This window comes from Pseudorasbora parva, chromosome 17 (assembly GCF_024679245.1).
Source record: "Pseudorasbora parva isolate DD20220531a chromosome 17, ASM2467924v1, whole genome shotgun sequence".
NCBI classification, from domain to species: Eukaryota; Metazoa; Chordata; class Actinopteri; order Cypriniformes; family Gobionidae; genus Pseudorasbora; species Pseudorasbora parva.
In genome coordinates, this window is record NC_090188.1 from 3,267,729 (window position 1) to 3,290,058 (window position 22,330).

At 38.6% G+C, this 22,330-nt stretch overlaps 1 protein-coding gene across 4 annotated transcripts in view; it reads left to right on the forward strand.

Moving 5' to 3' along the window:
* The window catches only part of lyst (lysosomal trafficking regulator), a 133,127-nt gene that overhangs the window by 95,345 nt on the left and 15,452 nt on the right, over window positions 1-22,330 (forward strand). For all 4 annotated transcript variants that reach the window (XM_067422034.1, XM_067422035.1, XM_067422037.1 and 1 more), the window contains 16 exons: window positions 1,521-1,697; window positions 3,291-3,367; window positions 4,008-4,196; window positions 5,144-5,289; window positions 6,616-6,709; window positions 6,803-6,864; window positions 6,966-7,021; window positions 7,626-7,778; window positions 10,302-10,546; window positions 10,968-11,034; window positions 14,360-14,516; window positions 15,838-15,978; window positions 16,726-16,943; window positions 17,536-17,766; window positions 18,876-19,065; window positions 20,752-20,888. In XM_067422034.1, the coding sequence (XP_067278135.1) occupies window positions 1,521-1,697; window positions 3,291-3,367; window positions 4,008-4,196; window positions 5,144-5,289; window positions 6,616-6,709; window positions 6,803-6,864; window positions 6,966-7,021; window positions 7,626-7,778; window positions 10,302-10,546; window positions 10,968-11,034; window positions 14,360-14,516; window positions 15,838-15,978; window positions 16,726-16,943; window positions 17,536-17,766; window positions 18,876-19,065; window positions 20,752-20,888 (2,340 nt within the window). The remainder of the gene's footprint in view (window positions 1-1,520; window positions 1,698-3,290; window positions 3,368-4,007; window positions 4,197-5,143; window positions 5,290-6,615; window positions 6,710-6,802; window positions 6,865-6,965; window positions 7,022-7,625; window positions 7,779-10,301; window positions 10,547-10,967; window positions 11,035-14,359; window positions 14,517-15,837; window positions 15,979-16,725; window positions 16,944-17,535; window positions 17,767-18,875; window positions 19,066-20,751; window positions 20,889-22,330) is intronic.

Genomic DNA, 22,330 nt, shown 5'->3' on the forward strand with positions numbered 1-22,330 from the left:
AGAGACAGAGCGACACGCGTCATAATCTGAAAGACACGCCCACCGGGTGGGGAACAAACCAACCGTCTCCATTGACTTGCTATTGCGTGAAGCGTCTCCTTGTCATTTCTGACTTATTACAAAAAATAAATAATGTCTAAAAGCTGATATGTGACAAGGTGCACAGAAAACAAGCTAAAAAACCAGAACCAAAAAAACTAATGTTTAAGGACACAAAAGTGGATACAGGCAATTGAGACAGAGCGTGGCATGTATAGAGTGTGAGACAGACAGAGTGTGGCACTAATCTGAAAACAGTCACGCTATATATATATATATATGTACGTACACACATACATACATATACACATGCACATGTATACATGAATGATTGTGTATTTATATATACATAATATATGTTTGTGTACTGTGTATAATTATTATGTGAACACAAACTTTGATTTTGGATGCAATTAATCACGATTAATCAATTTGACTGCACTATATATGTGTGTGTGTGTGTTTAAATTAAATGGCATTAAAATTACTGCATTATATTTCAAATGCTTTGCATTTGAATATAATAATTAATCTTTATTTTCTATAGCGCCTTTAAATGTACATCTCAAAGCGCTTTACAGAAACAAATAAAACAAAGTACACATAATAGAAACAAAACAGTGCAAAATAATAAACAATATAAAATTGATACAAATGTGCAATTAAAAGCTACCCTAAAAAAATAAGTTTTAAGGCAAGATTTAAAAATGTTTCTATTCACTACTATCTATTGTAGTAGTGTCTTTGGCAGAGAGGCTGCAAATCGCACGCCATGTTTGTTTTCTTTATTTTGCAAGAAGCACAACAATTAGTTTTTATTGTAACTTTACTCCAAAAATTATAGAAACTTATAATGATGTATAACACTTGCCTGAATGATAAAAAAACAACAGTTCTTTTAGTCTCTTTGGCACTGATAAGAAAAAAAGCAAGTTGATCACACTGGCGCGATGCCGACTCAAAGGGGTTAAATGGCCAAATATTTTAATTGCTGTATCCTTTCTGGTTGACGTTTATTCTTTTTCCGAATACACTTGTGTTGTGAACTGTGTGAATTTAAATATTTCACTTATTGTATCAAAAATAGTGGTGAGATTTTGCCCAGCCTTGCCCAATTTCGCAACGTTTTTCTAAATTTCACCTCGGATTTCATCACTAATGGCTGCACAAATACATGGTCCAGGCTGAAAAAAAAAACATAAATATGGAAAACAGGGTTTGTAGATGCTCTGCAAATGTGTATGTAGTTGATCAATATGGGTTTTTAATTGGCAAATCTGATATCTACAATGGAAGGTGACCTGAAATAATATTGATATATGGCAAATGGATGTAGTGCTAATACTACTAATAATTCCACAAAAGACAGGTTCCTCTAATCACTCCTGTGTGTGCGTGTGTGCGTGTGCGCGTGTGCGCGTGTGCGCGTGTGCGCGTGTGCGCGTGTGCGCGTGTGCGCGTGTGTGTGTGTGTGTTATTAGCACGGGCCCAAGCTGGCTCTGTATCTCTACGAGCTGTTACATGACCACAAAGACTCCCTGAGCAAAGAAGAGCAGACGGCTGCCAACACCTTCATGACGGCGCTGAAACTCTGCGGCCACCGATGCATCCCACCCAGTGCTCCAGCCAAACCAGACCTCCTGAAAGCCATCAAAGAGGTGTGCATGTCCAAACACACTCTACGAGGTCATAAGAGTATTAGACCTGGTTTCTTGCACAGGTTGCATGAGCCTTTTTTTTTTTTTTTTTGCAGTTTCACTAAATCATCTTTGCCTTGTGAATGTTATAATAATAATAATAACTGTAATTTATATAGCGCCTTTCTCGAAACCCAAGGACGCTTAACAGACAGCAAGGGAAGGGAAGGGGGGAAGGGAGAGAAACCAGAGCAGCTATGGTCCATAGACCTCAGTGAAGAGGTGTGTTTTAAGCTGGTTTTTAAAGGTTGCTAGAGATGATGCAGAGCAGATGGAATGAGGAAGCTTGTTCCAGAGTGAAGGTGCACCAACACAGAAGGCTCTATCACCAAACGTCCGTAGCCTGGACTTTGGGACAGTGAGCAGGTCCTTGTCTGAGGACCGCAGGGACCGGGCTTGGTTGTAAGGATGGAGTAGAGAGGTCAGATACTGCGGTGCAAGTTCATTTAGAGATTTGTACGTCAGGAGGAGAAATTTTTATTTGATCCGTGATTTAACTGGCAGCCAATTAAGTTTTTTGAGGATTGGAGTAATATGAGATCCAAGTTTTGTGTGGGTAAGCATCCTAGCCACAGAGTTCTGTACATAATGTAGTCTGTTAGTAGCTTTGCTAGGCAGACCAAACAGGATACCATTACAGTAATCAAGTCGGGACGTGATGAAGGAGTGGATTAGGGTCTCGGCCACAGAGTCAGAGAGGCAGTGCCGGAGTCTAGAGATGTTCTTGTGATGGTAAAATGCCGTTTTAGTAATGTTTTTAATGTGTTGCTGGAAGGATAGAGTGGAATCCATGAATCCAATGTTAGTAGTATGACTACTTGTTGATAGAATGTAGTCCTGAATTGCTCAGTTAAAGTGTAGGGGTCCTATCATACACCCGACGCAATGTGGCACCAGGCGCAAGTTTCAGCCCGACGCAGTTTTCATTTTTACATGCAGCTCCATGTTGTTTAAATATCAAATCCACTGGGGCATTTGTTCGCCCATGGGCGCCTGTTCTGAAAACCAGGTGTGTTCAGGAGCATTGTTGGTGTGTTTCTATTTTGAGGAACTGAAAACGACTGCACCATTGACTAACAAAAACCGGCTCTAAAGTCAATGGTGTAGTATTTATGTGTTATTTAAAGGGTGTGTTAGTAATATGAGCCTATAGGAGGTGCACACCCACATACACTCTGCTTGTTACACACACAGGGATGCGCAGCAGCACACACACATTATACATATGAAAATTAAAGGATTAAAAGTAAAAGATTTTGTTCCTAGATATAAAATGCCTATGTGTCATAATGGATAGTCACTGCATGTATCAGAATTAGCCTACCTATTTGCAGTAATGACGAGCAAGCAAGTGTCATTGGACAAGCAGATCTGTTTCCTCTCTGGAGAAGCATTCAGTCTTTCCTACTTTTCCCCATAGTTAAACCAGCAAAAGTGGATTCGGACTAAGTGCACCTGCACCGTGAGCTTCAGACATGCACTCAGATCGTCAAAATAGGGCCCTATGTATTTTATTAATGTTCAACTAAAGCTGTTTCTCTCTTCCTTCTCAAGGAGCAACTGAAATATGAGTCAGAGGCAAGAACCAGCAAAGGAGCCTGGGAAAAAAAGCTGGCCAACACGCAGAGGAGGTGAGCGCTCTGAGAGAAACACAATAATCATAGATGCAAACATCTCACCTTTAGGTGAGAATTCACCTTTTTGAGATCAAAATAGGTCACCTACGAGATTTGCATAGATCCAATGAGAAAGTGTTTTTGGGGGAGGGAGAGGGGGTTGTTCAGGCTGATCTTTTTTTTCTAGTTTTGTGAAGAGTGACATTACAAGGTAATAAAGAAATAGGGTGGTGTACAAAGTTTCCCATATTGATGCAATTGTAACCAGTGGGATCTTCAGTTTTCAGTTTCGAGTGTTAATGAAGCTAAGATGATTTCCAACATACATTTAATCTGGTTGTTGTTGTCTTGTTTTGTTTTGTTTATGTATTCAGCTCACATATCTATTGAATCATTTATAAAGGGTTGTTTTGCCCTGCATAAAACACAAAACTTTTTACCTCTTACCTGTTAGACTTAGTTTTCAGGCAGATGCAAATATACTTAATAGTGTCTAGAAATTAGCATGAAAAGTAAATAATTTTTTTTTTTTTTAAACGTGGAATTTGTTTTGTCTATACACGCAATGTTGTCACATTTTTTCTCACCTGTTTGCATCCATGAATAATACACAAACATATGCACTTTTTCTGAGTTTTTCCGTTCTTCGTTTCAGCTTGTTGCAGAGGCTGGATGGGAAGTCGAAGGACATCTCGAAGATCGCCGCTGACATCACTCAGAACGTGTCTCTCAGGCAGGGAATGGAGCGGAAGAAGGTCATGCAGCACATCAGAGGCCTTTACAAGACCGACCTGAGCGCCAGCAGGCATTGGCAGGAGCTCGTGCAGCAGCTCACCCACGACCGGTCAGTATCGCTCACCTTACTCAAGTCATCATTTACTCATCCTCATGTTGTTCCAAACACTTACGATGTTATTTTTCCACACGGAACAAGAACTTTAAGCAACAGCCGCTGATTGAACGGCAACGGCGTTCTGGCGTTCTTTTGCGCGACTTTAAATGCTACTTTGTGACGTTCTACTGTAACCGTCTACTACGGGAGAGCAGCTGATTTGCTGTAGTCATTAATACGTGACAGATTAAATAAGTAAAATATAGTTATTTTAATTGTATTTGTTTATAATTTAAAGGAAGTGAATGTAAGATTGTGGTCAAAACTGGTACTGCAATCACTATCCCCTCTCCCCCTGACTCGAGGTTGCCAGTTGTGCTGCAGGATCCAGCAGGAATTTATCTGCAGCTGAGGTAACTAGAGCAGATCTGGCAACCCGGATGCCGAAACACTCCTGACTTTGTGATTGGTAGATAGGTAGAGGGCGGAGCTTCAGGCAAAAACACAACATGTCAACATCAACATCAGTTGAGGGCTGCAACAACAACTTATAAATGACAATATCCTGGCCGGACTACTGTTGTCAGTGATGGTAATATTTAAAATGAACATGATTTCTTAATGTCTAGTGACATATTAGGGCCATTTTATGATTAATTCAAATACATTTCTTACATACCAATGCCAAAAGCAACCATTTCCTTGCTTTTTTAAATTACATATATTTTGCATTGTATCAATGATGTTAAACGATCCATTACACCGTCCTCTTTATTGTTGCTTAGTGATTTTTGTGTTAACTGTTTACTTCCAGGTGCTGTTACTGTTCCATCAGTTGCTGTTGCTTAAAGTCCCTATTATCGCGCACTAAAACTTCACTCAAGTTTATTCAAGTCATCATTTACTCATCCTCATGTTGTTTCTAAACACTTACGCTGTTATTTTTCCTCATGGAACAGGGCGGTGTGGTACGATCAGTCATCTTACCCCACTTCCTGGCAGCTGGATCCCACCGAGGGACCCAACCGAGAGCGGAGACGCCTCCAGCGCTGCTACCTCACCATCCCTAACAAATATCTGCTCAAAGACCGTCGCAAACTAGACGGTGAGCTGAAGAAAGCAACATCAGATCATAATGTACTATTTGCTAGATTATCTAGAACATTTCTTTTGTATTTTCATGGTGCAGTTTATTTACTCATAGCAGAAACAAATAGATAAATCTTTCAAAAACATGTCTAGGTCAGTTTTCACACCAAGTAAGTACATTTTATATAAAATAAAAAAAATACAATTTGGATAGAAGTAAAATTTGGAACAAAATTAGTAAGTAAATAATAATAAAATTATAAATAAATACATATGTAAAAAAGTATATTAGTGAAATTAGTAAATAAATAAATAAGTAGAAGTTTAAAAAAAACAATTTAATAAGTTAGTAAGTAAATTAATAATAAAATGATTACATAAGTAAAATTGTGAACTAAATTAGTAAATTAAAAAGTTAACAATAATAATAAATGTGTGAATAAGTACATCAATAAAATTAGTATGTAAATAAATATGTAAATAAGAAGTATAATAAGTAAATAAACAAGTCTAAGTAAATGAGTGGTAAATAAAATAGTAAATAAATAAGATTATTTACAATCTAGATACAGCTTTTCTTAAAAACTTAGTAGCTTTCTGGTCCAGCCTCTGAACAATCTTATTAATATTTAGATTAAATATGGCAATTCCCAAATGGATGGGGAAAACAATTCTGGTAACACCTCATTTTAAGTCTGGAGATGATAAAATGTCCTGTAATTATAGCCCTATTAGTCTCCTTCCAGTCTTTTCTAAAGTCTTGGAGAATATTGTCTCAAAACAATTGATGCACATCTTGAGACAAACCATTATCTGAGTCCTATGCCATTTGGATTCAGGCACAATCATTCTACAGAATCTGCGATTTTGTTTATTAACCGGAAATATAAAACAATCACTTGTTTTCAATCATTTGCCAGACAAGGCAAATGTAGTTGGTGCAGTATTACTATATCTAAAAAAGCGTGTATTGTGATGCGTGTAACTTAATGGTAATTTGTGGGAAGCTTTGATGCTTTTAATGAGAGTGAAATAAAACTGTCTGAATCAGAAGCTGTTAATGTGCTGTCAGTCTCCACGCCCACTTTTATAGCCTTTTTCAAAACTGGTGAGAAGTGACTGCTGCTGAAACAGGGGGTTTCGTGACCCTTTAAATTGGTCTTCAAATGCCTAAAATTAAATAATGTTGCTCCCTTACCCCTTTGCAAAATAATAACAAGACACCTAAGTGGTATTAGATCCATCACCTTAAATGTGACCTGAATGTGTTTTCTAGATGACCAAATGAGAATGACACATGTAAGAAATGATTGACCTCATGCTTGTGGTTTGCCCTTCACAGATGCCATCAAGCTTCCCCTAGCCTTCCTGTTTGAGGACAAGGCTTACTCCTCTTCATCCATAGTAAAGGACAAAGCCACCAGTGAGCCCATCAGGTACTCACTCTTTACAAGCAGCCACTCATTGGTTTTCAGAGTCGCACTGAGGTTTCATCCCACAGATGTGCATAATTTTCTCTTCTGATCTAGGTTCACGAGAAGGTGCATAAGTGTGGCGCCCTCTAGAGAGATGGCAGGAGAGCTGTTGCTGGGTAAGACTCGTGCACCCGCTCTCTTCAACTCCATCACATGATCCTTGTGTTGGCTGTTAAGTGACCACTAAAATGATCTGTTGTGTTTTACGGGTCTGCAGGAAAATCTGGGATGTACTTTGTGGAGGATAATGTCGCTGAGACGCATGATAACCAAGTATGTTCTTTTTGTAAAAGTATAATGTGACAGTAGGACACTGTTCTGATCTGATCTTTTGGTTTTTGTCCATCAAATTGAAAAATAAAAAAGCGAAAATAAATGTAAAATATTTAAAGGAACTGTATGTAAGAAATGTATTTCAATTAATCATAAAATGGCCCTGATATGTCACTAGACATTAAGAAATCATGTTCATTTCAAATACTTCTATCACTGACAACAGTAGTCCGGCCAGGATATTGTCATTTAATAGTTGTTACAGCCCTTAACTGATGTTGATGTTGACATGTTGTGTTTTGGCCTGAAGCTCCGCCCTCCACCTATCGACCAATCACAAAGTCAGTAGTGTTTGGGCATCTGGGTTGCCAGATCTGCTTTAGTTACCTCAGCTGCAGATCTACAAACGTTCCTGCTGATCCTGCAGCCAATCTGGCAACCTCGAGTCAGGGGGAGAGGGGGAGGGGATACACCTGCAGTACCAGTTTTGGCCACAATCTTACATACACTTCCTTTAATACAAAATTATTCACAATTATTCAAAAGAGGCATCGTTACGAGGCGTACATGTGTTTTAGAGGTTCACAGTGTGTCCTTTTCCCAGAGTCCTCATGGTGAAACAGAACCGGCCTCCTTCTCCTGGACATATGAGGAGATAAAGGAGGTCCACAAGCGCTGGTGGCAGCTCAGAGATAATGCTATGGAGATCTTCCTCACTAACGGCCGCACGCTGCTGCTCGCGTTTGATACCACCAAGGTAACAATGCCACTGTCACACACTCGAGCATTAGCTGCTGATCTACACAGGGCCTGTGTGATTTAGATGGCGTTTAGGTCTAGTAATGGTTCTTGAGGACTAGAAAGCATAGCTATGTAACAGCGTGTGTATTTCAGCAGTGGCGTGTAATGCAGTCACTACTACTAGCCACTTTGGCAGGTTGAATTTTATATATAATATATACAGTTTTCAGTTGTACACTTCTTAAAAGACATCTGAAATAATAAACTGCAGTGTAGCTTCCAACACTCATTTTCCTCAAAGACATGATACCAGCGTCTCTTTCTCTCTCTCATCTCTCTGACACACAAAACCACCTCTCCTCACTCACTTGTTTCATTTGCTCCGGATGAATATTGTTGCCGTTACAGGGCTTTAAATTCGTGGGATTGTGCATATTGCGTATAATTTTACTCATTCCCACAGATTTTGTGCTCACACTCACATAAAGCCACTCTCAGCACTAAATTGAGTTCTTTTACACTGCTTATTGCACTTGAACAGTCACTTACACACACTATAATGTCAATGCCGGTATTGGCGAGTATTCACGTAAACATGGCCAGTTCTATTTTACGCGAATGTAAAGATTTGAGAAAGAAAACGCATGTGTAACAGTGTAATGGATCCGTGCATCAGGTCTTAAAGTGACAGCAGCCTTATAAACCTGCTAACAAATTATGAGTGAATATTAAACATATTTATATGACAGTTTTTCCCCATGGTATCAGTCTCAAGATTGTGGCCAGTGAAAATGCTGAGTGGCTAGTAACTTTGGAGAACCACTAGCCACAGAGACTTGTGAGCAAAAAAGTTTATATATATATATATATATATATATATATATATATATATATATATATATATATATATATATATATATATATATATGTATTAGGGCCGGGACTTTTAACGCGTTAATTAAGATTAATTAATTACGTGACTTTAACGCGTTAATTAATTACGCAAAAAAATAAAATAAATAACCACACTTATTTTTGCACCGCGGAACGTTTTTCAAGGAATGAGTTTCGACGGACCGATTATACTGGAACACCAACTAGTGCTCGCTCCGGAGTCACGACAACAACAAACCATGGGTGCCTCTCATTCAGCTCCCTAGTTCAGTAGTCAGGGCACTGATCAGGGAGTCAGCCCATTGACTTATGTCCTGATCGGTGCCCTGACTAGTGAACTAGGGAGCTGATTGAGACGCAGGGGCATGAGTGAACATGAACGAAGAAGCTGATGAGACCGCTTTGCTTGGCCCCGTGGATGGGAAATTTTGTTTTAAAAAACGAAAGAATGGAAGCGTCGTCAAGAGCACGGCTTTGTGCAAGCTATACAACAAGGAATTTGCATATCACCGCAGCACATCGGGCCTCAAATATCACAAATATGCTTTTGCTACACTTGATGGCAAACATTGCGCTGGTCTGCTGGACTGAAATAAATAAACTATATTTTGTTGATTAAGCTTATGTATTCAGTCATTATTCAATGGTATACTAAAAATACATGTGAAAAATTACTTCTCATTGTTCTCAGGTCAAATATTTATATGCAATTAAAATGCGATTAATTTCGATTAATTAATTACAAAGCCTCTAATTAATTAGATTTTTTTTTTTAATCGAGTCCCGGCCCTAATATATATATATATATATATATATATATATATATATATATATATATATATATTATGGGAGACCCCGAATAGTCAAAGATTCGATGGGTCAGACCAAAAAATATTTAGATAGACACCAGATATAATGTTTCACTAGTTTGTTCAGGACACTTAAATTGATTACTGTAAGTGAGGAGAGCAAAAAAAAAAGTCAACTGTGACAAATTATACCCAAAGATTCTTCATACGGTTACTTCCTGTAAAACTGATTAAAAAATTTGGGAGCAAAATAATTCCAACACTTTGAGCTGAGCATGTTTTGCTGAAGTGTTTTTTCTTTAATTGCTAACGCGACCTTTGACACCACAGACGGAACAAAATGAAGCATTGCTTTGTCATTAGTTGAGCTAAATTGGTATTATCTAATGGTGTACTTTAATCTAACAGCTGATTGGTTGATTGTAATCCATTACATCCCTTTCTATCAAAGTGATCTGACAACATTATCAAGATGAGTTTGTTCTGACACAGTTTAAATCTGAGCTCTTGTCATATTTTATTACCATTTTCTAAACTATAGTGAATAAACTGTAATAATGTGAGAAAATGTTAAAGGTGTCTGAATACGTTTTGGTTTGACTGTATGTATCATTCATGATGACATAAAATTAGTGTTTACAGGTTTTCCGCCTCTTCCTGCAGTGTATATACATTGTATTTTCTAGTTTTTTATTGTGTATATTTTATATTGGGCAAAAATAAATGAAAGTAAGCAAAAAACTAAATTCCCACTAATGAACTGAAAGGGACACAATTCTAGAATTCAGAATTTTTCCCAACCCTAACTTCCTGTTTGTTTCATTCTCTCATCCCAGTTCCGTGATGACGTCTACCACAACATCCTGACCTCAGAGCTGCCCAACCTGCTGGAGTACGGGAACATTACCGCCCTCACGCACCTGTGGAGCTCAGGACAGATAACCAACTTCGAGTACCTCACTCATCTCAACAAGCACGCGGGCCGCTCCTTCAACGATCTCATGCAGTATCCCGTCTTCCCCTTCATCCTGAGAGACTACATCAGCGAGACTCTGGACCTGCAAGAGGCGTCCATTTACAGGTCAGAAGCAACCCTGCATCCACATTATTAGTGTATGCCGATTTCTGTGGCTAATTATTAAATGTCGCTAGTCACCAACACTATGAAATAGTACAAATGGAATTGTTCTACTCTTCAGTGTCACCATCAGATTATATAATTATACATTTCCATAATAATTATAAAGTTTGAAAACCGTTGTGCTTCTTTATATTTTTTTGAAAACCGTGATATATTATTTTTCAGGATTCTTTGAAGAATAGAAAGATCAAAAGAACAGCGTTTTTTCTGTCACTTTTGATCAATTTAATGTGTCCTTGCTAAATAAACACAGAAAATAGATAAAACCTGTGCCTTTGTGAGCCTAAGAGACTTTCAGAAGTATTAAAAATCTTAATTATTCCAAACGTTTTGCTTTCTGTTTGTCTGTTTGATGTAACAGGAACCTCATCAAGCCCATCGCAGTGCAGTCTAAAGAGAAGGAAGACCGTTATGTGGACAATTACAGGGTACTGCAGCACTACAGGGCTTTAATTCCTGTTTACACCAGCAGCTGTTAACCAATCACACTGTGGCTCTGTTCCAAACCTGGTCAGCTGCCTAGTTAGACAGCATTTTTAGGCATCATATCATTTAGGCTTTTCGACTGCATGGTACAGTTCGGTATGGCTCAATTTTTGGTGTTTTTCCACTCCATGGGACAGTCGGTACAGCTCAATTTGTCCGTACTGATACTAAAAAGCGACATGTTATCTGTAGATCACTGATTGTTCAGAGAGAATACTCACTACCATTATGCTTTTTGTGACAGTGATATAGCGAATGAGACCCTAAACACATTGCTAAATACATATTAGTTTACCCTTGTGCGCCCTTGTTTAAATCAGTGATTTGTTGTCATCTGCGCTTTGTTGTACGAGTGTCTAAGACTCGTTTTCAGCAGTATTTTTTTTGCTGCTATCAGCCTCCTTTGAAACACTTATTTGTCTTGTAGTTAAAAACGTCCACATGCCGAGAAGTTGAGAAAGCACCATTACAATGATTATTCTATATTCCCACCCACTTGAAAACCAAAACCGAGCCAAAGCGAGTCGTACCACGAATTGAAAAAGCGAAGCGAGCTAAGCCGAGCTGTTCTGTTCCCAAGCTGTGCCAAGCGTTACCATTCAGTGGAAAAGCGCTAATAGACTCTCCCAGCACGAAGGGCATTCCAAACTGTAGATGGCAACATTATTTTGGACTGCATTTATATAGCGCTTTTAACAGACCCTATGGCCATCCAAAGCGCTTTACATTTTGCCTCGCATTCACCCATTCATACACCGATAGCGATGTCAGCCATGTAAGGCGCCATCCAGCTCGTCAGGAGCAGCTGGGGTTAGGTGTCTTGCTCATTGACACTTCGACACTTGGTTAGGTGGAACCGGGGTTTGAACCACCAACCTTTCAGTTTGTAGACAACCTACATGAACCACTGAGCCACTGCCGCCCGGAGAATTTTGCCTTCTAAGGGTAGGGACACACCAAACCGACGCCAAAGAACTAGCGCTGATGAAGGCCGACTGTGTTGTCATCTCGCGTCAGCTGTGTCAGGGCAAAAAAGCTGCCCTTGAACACACAGAGAAAACTACAGCCAACTGTCAACTAGCATGAGCATTCTGTGTCTGCATGTAAATGAGACAACTGTCTACTTCTGCAGATATATATGTCTATATATAAACAAAGCAGCGCTTGCTTACCATTTTGAATATCAATCACGCTGATCACATTTTTTATTTCACTCCGCTCATGCTAATATTACAATATTTGCCCAGGAACACCCAGGTAGGAAAGCCATAGCCAATCAGAGTCCCCTCTCTCACCAACGGCCCAACGGCGATTTACATGTTCAATCAGCCCAAAAACTACAGCCAATCAGAGTCGACTTGGTGTGTCGCAGGCTTAAAGGGGTACTTCAGCGCTGGGAAGATGAATCTGTATTTAAACTGGGTCATCAATGTAGTAGAAATGTGAAATTATTTTTGAATTTGGTGTCTTCTAGACTGAGAAAAGACAGAAAATGTATTTTTGTCCCATGGGGATGAAAGACTACAATTCCCAGAATGCTTCGCTGCCCTGTGCCATTCCCAACGCCACCAACTTGATTACAGTGACTGAGTTAGAGAAGACACTACAATTAAAAACTGAACGTGTCTGTTCAATATAATGAGTGAGTCACCGCGCGAGTATCACAGCACTGAGCACTGACTGCAGGAGTGATGAGAGCTGAGGTAATCGCGACTACACTCGCGGCATACATTCACAACGCGAGTTCAGTCTGGCGCGTTTCAGTTCATGCCTTTACAAGCTTAACTTTCATAGAAATTAATTTGAGAAGTTAAAAGACTTACATTGCTCACCATAGCTCCGTTTAAATGAGTGCCTGTAGCTGCCAGCTGAGCTCTCCCTGCAACCTGAGTGTTATCTCCCATCCCCCATGCGCGGATTCAAAACATGCGGAAATGGCTCCCTCTGCTGGCTGTAGTCTTTAGCCTCTGGGCAAACATTCCTCCTATGATGCAAAAATCGTCAATTTGCATCATAGGAGGAATTTTTCCAGAAATAAAATGCATAAATCTCTCGTCTCAGGGGGATATGAGGGGGGAAAGCACAATAATTTGAATATACTCCAGGGTTTCTACTGATACAAAGCCATATGCTAATCGCTGAAGTAACCCTTTAAAGGATTAGTTGACTTCAAAATTAACATGTCTGGATATTTTACTCCATCTCATCCAAGATGTTCATGTCTTTCTTTCTTCAGCCGAAAAGAAATTAAGTTTTTTGAGGAAAACATTCCAGGATTTTTCTCATCACTATTAACTTCCATGGTAACCAAAATGTTGAAGGCCCAAATCAATGCAGTTTCAAAGGAAGGGCTTCAGAAAAAAATAAATATATATACTTTTAAACCTAAATTGCTCATCTTGCGCTAATCTGCGACGTGCCATGGATAGCGCAGTAACGTCAAAAAAACGTGACATAGGCAGAAGCTCCGCCCCCGTATTTACAAAGTGCACATGTGAAGACTAATACAAACATCATTTAGCAAAAAAAAGGTAAAACAATGATGTCGGATGATTTTGAAGTTGAAAATTGAGTATTTTTTGGTAAAGGGAGTTTGCATTAGTCTTCACACGTTGACCTTTCCGTTGTGATTGCGCAATCCTTGACACGTCGCAGAGCACTGCAAGATGAGCAATTTAGGTTTAAAAGTAGATTCTTTTTATACTACTTATATACTTTTTATTTTATTCTTTTTTTTTAAATGACAGATCATTTCGTTAGATAAGACCCTATTCCTCTGGGATCGGTCAGAGCTTCTGAAGCTCTTCCTCTGAAACTGCATTGATTTGGACCTTCAACCGTTGGTCCCCATTGTAGTCCATTATGTGGAGAAAAATCCTGGAACGTTTTCCACAAAAAACTGAATTTCTTTTCGGCTGAAGAAAGAAAAACATGAACGTCGTGGATGAGATAGGGGTGAGTAAAATATCAGGACATGTTCATTTTGAAGTCAACTAATCCTGTTCTTTGCAGGAAAGGCAATCCCAGAAAAAAATCAGTCCCATAATCGATGGTGACTCAAGTCTCGCATGCATTAATCACTTATGAGACACCATTTCAATTAGCATGCTACCTTAGAAGCCCGTGTAAGCAGTAGACAGCAAGGTTTTGGAGCACAGCCTTTTTCATTCTACACTCTTTGATCATTTGTATTTATACTGCTTTTAAAGCTTACAGCCGCTGTCATTAGGTGTGTGTAAGTGTAACTAACATCGATTCCCTCCACAGTATCTGGAAGAGGAGTTTAGGAAGGGCAAGCGAGAGGACGACCCCATGCCACCCGTCCAGCCTTATCACTACGGCTCTCACTACTCCAACAGCGGCACCGTCCTTCACTTCCTGGTCAGGCTGCCTCCCTTCACCAAGATGTTTCTGGCATATCAAGGTCAGTTACACTTCTATAAATGTTTTCAAATTGTTCAGCCTTTTGACCAAACAGATTCAAAATAGTTGTAAATCCAAAACGGAAAGAATCGAGTTAAAAATGTTTCTGAGTTAAAAAATAAATAATTATGAGAATATAATACTAACCCAACAAAGCCTACTGCATCATATTTAATATGCAAGTTATCAATATAATCAAAACTTTTATCTAACACATGCCTTCCATTGTCTGAGTTATAGTTTAGGCAATTTCTGAACTAGTTTACTAAGAATAACTTTTATATTGTTAATAATATTTTAAGATGAACACTTACTGGACTGAAGCAGCTTCGGTTTACTTGATTATCCAGACATACTTTATTATAAAAATCATGATTATCAAATATGGTCATCAGGCTTTTGAGGAAGGTTTATTATGATTAAGGATGATTGAATATCATCATTGTATTGATTTTTTTTTTAAACTAGAGCTTTGATCCTAAAACTAAGCATTTAAATATCATCTTACTAAGACGTATTATTGGCAGATATTGATATTGATAATGCATTTTATCTCAGTATCTGCTATCTCAGTGATTGCATTACAAACATCTGAATTGCATCACTTTTTGTCCAGTGTAAATATCAGTTTTTGCTCAATTTCAGCTTCTGAATAAAATTAACCTTTTCATAAAAGCCTGATGTATCAAATATGATACTTGATACAAAAATGATTAAATGTAAATGTAATACTTAATTCATTTTAGATTTTATCTAAAGGTTCAATAAACTTTTCCATTAAAAAATAGACAGACTATTATTTCACATGTCAGGCTTTACAGGGTTAATAAATAGCAATATTAATCTTAAACATTTTAATATATGGAAAATCTCTGCTGTGTTGCACCTAACATCATCCTTTAACAGCCTCTCGTATCTTATAATGTAAATGTTTATGATTTGCATATTCAAGAAAACAGAAGCTCTGAAACAAAAACTTAAAAATCTAATATAACCATGTCTTAAAAAACAGTTGTCTGTTCATAACTCGCTGAGGTTTTTGCAGCATCACCCTCTTCAATTATGATTCTGCATCGCCACGTTTTTAATATGTAACAGCACCTGCGTTTGCAGCGAGGTCTTCAAACATGTCCGTGTGATGCTTTTAAAGGCTGTCATTGAAAAGGCCCTTTCTGAAGTCTCGCGCTACATGCATTAGCCTCAGAAAGATGATCAGGCCTTTCATCCAGCCTTTCCTTCTTTCTCTGTCTATTATTAGTTTAGTTGGTTTATCCATATTAGGCTACACAAGAAACTAATGAAAGGTTTTGTGTGTGTCGCAGACCAGAGCTTTGATATTCCTGACCGGACGTTCCACTCCATGAACACCACGTGGCGTCTGTCATCCTATGAGTCCATGACGGATGTCAAAGAGCTCATCCCAGAATTCTTCTACCTGCCCGAGTTTCTGGTCAACAGAGAAGGTGGACACATGGTTTTCTTCTCATGAACCTAACCTTTAAAGGTCCCGTTTTTCGTGTGTTTTTGAAGCTTTGATTATGTTTACAGTGTGCAATATAACATGAGTTCATGTTTCGCGTGTAAAAACAGTATTTTTTACACAATTTACTTATCTGTACAGCGCTGTTTCCTCTGTCCTAAAAACGGCCTGATGATTTCCTTGTTCTATGAAGTCCCTCCTTCAGAAATACATAACGAGTTCTGATTGGGCCAGCGGGTCCCGTGTTGTGATTGGACAGCAGCTTAGCGCATGTGCCCAGAAAGGTCCCGCCTCTTACCATAACGGGGCGATGCAAGCGCTCAATGCGCACTCTTCTCCACGTGGGAGAGCAACGAGACCACGCCCCCTATTTTGCGTGTTCTTGTGGGCGGAGGGTTCGTCAACAAACCGTTCTAGTGACGTCATTACAGCAGGAAGTGCAGCGGTGTAGTCTAAACCGGCCGTTCGCTGTAGGCTTTGAAAGGGAACTTCTGTTAAATAAAATATCTCGCTTGGCTTTGAGCTTTATAATTTTACAGGTATTATTTATGCTCTAACAGCAACATTACACACTAACTAAAGTTTGAAAGATGGAATCGTGAAGAACAGGACCTTTAAGTAACCTAGATCTAACAATGAATATTCATGTTAAACCTTCTTGCCTCATTAGAATCGTATTATTAAAAACATCTAATGTTAGCGTGGTATTTCCCACTCTCCCCTCTGGCAGGTTTTGACTTTGGCGTGCGGCAGAACAGCGAGCGGGTGAACCATGTGAATTTGCCGCCCTGGGCCAGGAATGACCCGCGACTCTTCATCCTCATCCACAGACAGGCTCTGGAATCGGATCAAGTCTCCCAGACGCTGTGTCAGTGGATTGACCTGGTGTTTGGGCTCAAGCAAAAGGGCAAAGCTGCCGTCCATGCCATCAATGTCTTCCATCCTGCAGTACGACTCCTTCTTACGTACACTTAACACTAATATTTTTCATCTTTTGATCTTTTAAAACATTATGGGTGGATAAAAGCTTGTCAAGAACATGTTCAGGACATATTTTTTATCCCCCCAAAAAGTATAATGTTCCTAGAAATTTTTTTGAAGCATGTTGTGTATATTATATATTGACATGCAATATCCCAAAATGTGCATAAAATGTGTTTTTATTGATAAACCGGTAACACTTTACAATAAGGTTCATTAGTTAACTACATTAGTTCATCATTGTTAATGTTAATGTCAACATTTAATAATGCATTATTAAAGTCTTGGTGACATTATTTAATGCAATGTGAACTGACATGAACAAACCATGAACAGCTGGATTTTTTATTAACTAATGTTAACAAAGATGAACTAATGCTGAACAGTGGGGTTGTTCATAGTTAGTTCATGTTAACTAATGCATTAACTAATGTTAACTAATACAACCTTATAGTAAAGTGTTACCGATAAACCCATATCGGACATACGCTTCAGCCTGTTAACTAGCATCCGTAAATAATCCGAGTTTGTTTTTTTTGTTTTCCTCCTCTCTCTTTAGACTTACTTTGGCATGGACGTGTCTGCTGTTGAAGACCCTGTGCAGCGACGGGCTCTAGAAACTATGATTAAGACGTACGGCCAAACTCCCAGACAGCTGTTCAACGCCTCCCACATCAACCGAGCCGGAACCAAACTCCTATCGGATGCAGAGCTGCCGGCGGCCATGGGCCTCCTGGTGCAGCTGGCCTTCAGAGAGAGCCGCGAGCAGCCCAAAGACACCACATACCCGGTACGGAAAACACAATGCTGAATATGTAGTTTCACATTAAATATTTAAAGTGCCCCTATTATGCTATTTTAAAGGATTCTATTTTGTTTTGAAGTCTCCTACAACAGGTTTACATGCATCAAAGGTCAAAAAACGTTCATTTTCTCATAATATATACACTGCACATCACTTAATTTCTCAAAGAGTCTGAAAGCGGTTCATTTGAAGATTCACAGTCTTTTTTAAATATCTGAGCTCATGGTGCAGGTGCACTTAGGGCATTTCCGAATCCCCTTTTGCTAGTTTAATGACGGGAAAAACGGTTGGCACACCAGGTGCATGGTCCAAAAGGGTTGTCCTTCGTCTCTTAATGAGCCATGGGTGTGTTTTGGGCGTAACGTGCAATAAACCAATCAGAGTCTCATCTCTCATTCCCTTTAAAAGCAAGTTGCGCTCGCACCATGACGGATTCACTATTTTTATGGAGGAAAGACTGAACGCTTCTACAAAGAGGAATCCTTTCATTTTTAATATTTAAAGTATTTCAAATGTTATGTCAGTTTTGTTGTTAAATAAAGCGTGCCCCGTGTCAGCGGGAGATTTACACTGAGTGCACTGAGGATAGCAACCTGCTGAAACGTTTGCTCATGCTCCTCTGTTTTCAACTCACTTGCACTTTGCACTTTATTGCACCATGCAATTGAAATAAAAATAATTATATCGTTTCTTAGACTTTGTCTTTTTTGGATTCAGTGTGCGGTCAGCCATCTCTTTTGTTTTGCTTAAGTCCTTTCAGCGGTTCAGAATCGATTCCTCCTTTTAGCAGACAATCACTTTATTTATCTGCACTTTGCAGACCTTTTACAATTCACAAATGGCTACATTACACACTACATGAAAGATCATATCCGAAAAAGCATAATAGTGTTACTTTATTTCTTTGTTTACCTATTCCTTATTAAAAAAAGGCTTAATTTAAATCACTTGAGTTTACCCATGAATCTTGATTTGCTATTGTCATTAAATTCTCATTCTAGAGAACATTGTAATGGACAAAACATAAACACTAATGTTTAAATGAATCCCAAATGATCGTTTAAAGCCTTTAAATCCTCTCTTGTGGTTTCTAGAGTCCTCTGCCATGGATAAAGGGCTTGAAATGGGGTGAGTATGTGGGTTCCCCCAGCACTCCGGACCCTGTGGTGTGTTTCAGCCAACCTCACGGCGAACGCTTCGGGTCCCTGCTGGCGCTGCCCACGCGTGCCATCTGCGGCCTCTCCCGCAAGTTCTGCCTCATGATGATCTACAGCAAGGAGCAAGGTGAAGGAGACATGCACAAGAGACTGCCTCATCATTCATAAAAACATATTATTAACATATGATATACAGTGACATGCAAAAGTTTGGGGTCAGCCATATTGTTTTTATGTTATGCATTAAATTGAAGACATTTAAAGTGTAAACATATTTCTATTTCAAATAAATACTGTTTTTTATCTTTCTATTCATTAATTAAAAAAAAAAATGAATGGATCGTGGTTTCCACAAAACATATAGCAGCACAAGTTTTTTGTGTGTGTGATAAAAATGACTGCTAATTATTTCCAGAAATTAACAAAAAAATATATATTTTATTAATTAGTAATATTGATGCTAATGATAATTATGAATTTAATAAATACCACGCTTGCCATATACATGACACAGAGGACTAACAAAATGCATGAATCTGGTTTAATTTGGTCTCTTACCATATTCTGATGCATTTTAACTTTTTCTTTTTTTTTTTAAGTATGGACATTTTCTTCAGACTTGGAAAGGGGGATATTGGGAGTCTTCACAAATCTGGAAAAAAATATAATATATGTTTACATATCGTCATAAACACAAAATGTTTGTTGACCGTCAGATCCTCATATGAGAATGATTTGTGAAGGCTGGAGACTGGAGTAATGATGATAAATTCAGCTTTGATCACAGGAATAAATTACACTTTACTATATATTCCAAGCGGCAACCTCCTGCAATCTCTCTTGAAGCCAATACGGAAGTAATGTAAACTGCAATTCCTCAACTGGCCACTAGAGCCAGGCTCCAGAAGGAGCAGAATCTAGTTGAGCTCATGTTAAAATTCCCAGCTTTACAGCAGAAAAAAAACATTACAGCCTGGTACATAATTGTGGTTTTGGCCTATAAGGCTAATTTTGCCCTTTATGACAACTGTGAGGAGGGTGAATTTTCTTATAACTCATTCATTTACGTTATATAAAGCCTTAAAATTCTGCATAATTAAGGGCGTGGTTACTTTGAGTGACAGGTGGATAGCCATTTATCTGTCGTCTATAGTCATTGCGTCACCTAAGCGCCGCCCAGATCCCGCCTTTTTGCCCATTTTCTGTTATCCGGGAGTGACACGCGATGATTCGCTCGCAAGATGGCGACGCCCAGCTCGCCCCTACTTTAAGCTTCAGAGCGGCTTATCGGGATCCTATGGGTGACGTCACGGACACTACGTCCATATTTTTTACAGTCTATGATATATTCACATAGAGAACAGATGATTTACACAGGAATAATATTTCACAATGGTTTCTGTATTTTGTCTTGATGAGCAGAAGAGACTTCTTTCAAAAACATTTAAAAATCTTACAGACCTCAAACTTACTGTTTATGAATTTCAGATGCGTTCCATATGTATTGTGTGCATCTATATTTATAAATTCATTACCATATATATTTATATAAATCAAAAAAGGGAACCCAGACCTGTTTAAAGAGGAAAGTGGTGTATCAACCAACAGCCATAATCTGAAAATGTACAAATATTGAATGATTAATCTATTCTAGAACTCGATTGTGTTTTGGTCCATGACCAGTTTCTGAAATTTTTATTCCATCTGCATTTGTGTCTTAACACAGTTCTCATAGCATCAGAGAAAATGAAAATAAATTGAGTGTGCCATCATAGAAAATTACAACTGAAGTGTTTTCCCTCTCCGCTCTCAGGTGTAAGGAGCATGCACAGCACGGACATACAGTGGTCAGCCATCCTGAGCTGGGGTTACACCGACAACATGCTGCGTCTGAAGAGCAAACAGAGCGAGCCGCCCATCAACTTCATCCAGTGCTCACCACTGCACCAGGTCAGAGTCGTAAACACCGCTGAAGGGCATGTTTTCAGCTGGATCTCGTCTGTTATATGTACAGCACTAATGAAAAATACTCCCATAAAACAAAATTCTTAATATTCAACAATATTATTGATCTGACGCTGCTGTATGAGAGCTGAGCTGGACAATAACATCATTGTTTGCATTATAGATGAAATTAACTCATTTAATAATTGATGATCTTTACAATGACTCAACACTGAAATGAACAAGAGCCGAAATGCATCATTTCCTGTTAAACTGTTCTGAAACAATCTGTGTTGTATAAAGTGCTATAGAAATAAAGACTTGACAAAACATAGCTCATAAAAACATCTACGGGTCCAATTTTTCCCCTTAATCAAAAAAACGAATTAAGACATTATATTTTGTATAATTGTTTTTAATCGTCATGAAAATCTCACAATGCAAACAGAATCTTAATGGTTTCTAAAAAATAGACTACTAATAGAAAAATACACAGTACTGTTCAAAAGTTTGGGGTCAGTATGATTTTATCAACCAGGCTTAAAAAATATATAAAAAATTTAAAATAGGTGTTTTCTATTGTAATAGTGTTAAAATGCTGAGTTTTCAGTATCATTACTCCAGTCATCTGTCAGGTCAGCTTTATATCTCTAGCACTTTATACAACACATATTGTTTCAAAGCAGCTTTACATGGATAAACAGGAAAATAATGCTCAGATGATGAAAATAATTACATTCTGCTGTAAAGCAGCTCTAAAAGACGATAGTAAACAGTCATTATTCAGCTGAAATCAGTTCAGTGTTGATTCAGTTCGGTTCAATGTGTAAAGTTCATCAATTATGGAACGAGTTCAAATCACGGAGAGAACTCAAGTCAGTTCTCATCCAATAGAGTGCAGTCAAATCAGTAACATGCCAGAGGCGACAGTGGTATGTAGGGCTGTATTTTGATTTCAGTTTTGGCTTCCAACGACTATGAAAACAGGAGAATCGATTATTGTGCCACATTCCGTCCAGGGCATTTTCATTTCACAGCGGTGCATTTTCGTTCCTCCCTAAAAGCCCTAACTTAACATACAAATCAGCTGAATAAGTGAGTGATTTAAAATGTAGTCAACTGTTGCTCAACTGTGGGACATGTTTGATATTAAACAGTGTTATGAAAAGTGCATTAAGCCGCGAAAGAGGTGCTGTTCTCTAGGCAGCTGCCTGTGCTCACTCCGAGCCAGGGCAGAAGACGCATAAGTGAAGTACAACTCTGGAAAAATTTAAGAGACCACTTAACATTGATTTCAAGTTCAAGTTCATTTATTTATATAGCACATTTAAACAGCCGCAAGACAGACCAAAGTGCTTTACAGAGCAAGCATATAAAAATAAAAGCAGCAAAACATACATAAGAACATTTCTCAATGCAAAGTGGTCTCTTAATTTTTTCCAGAGCTG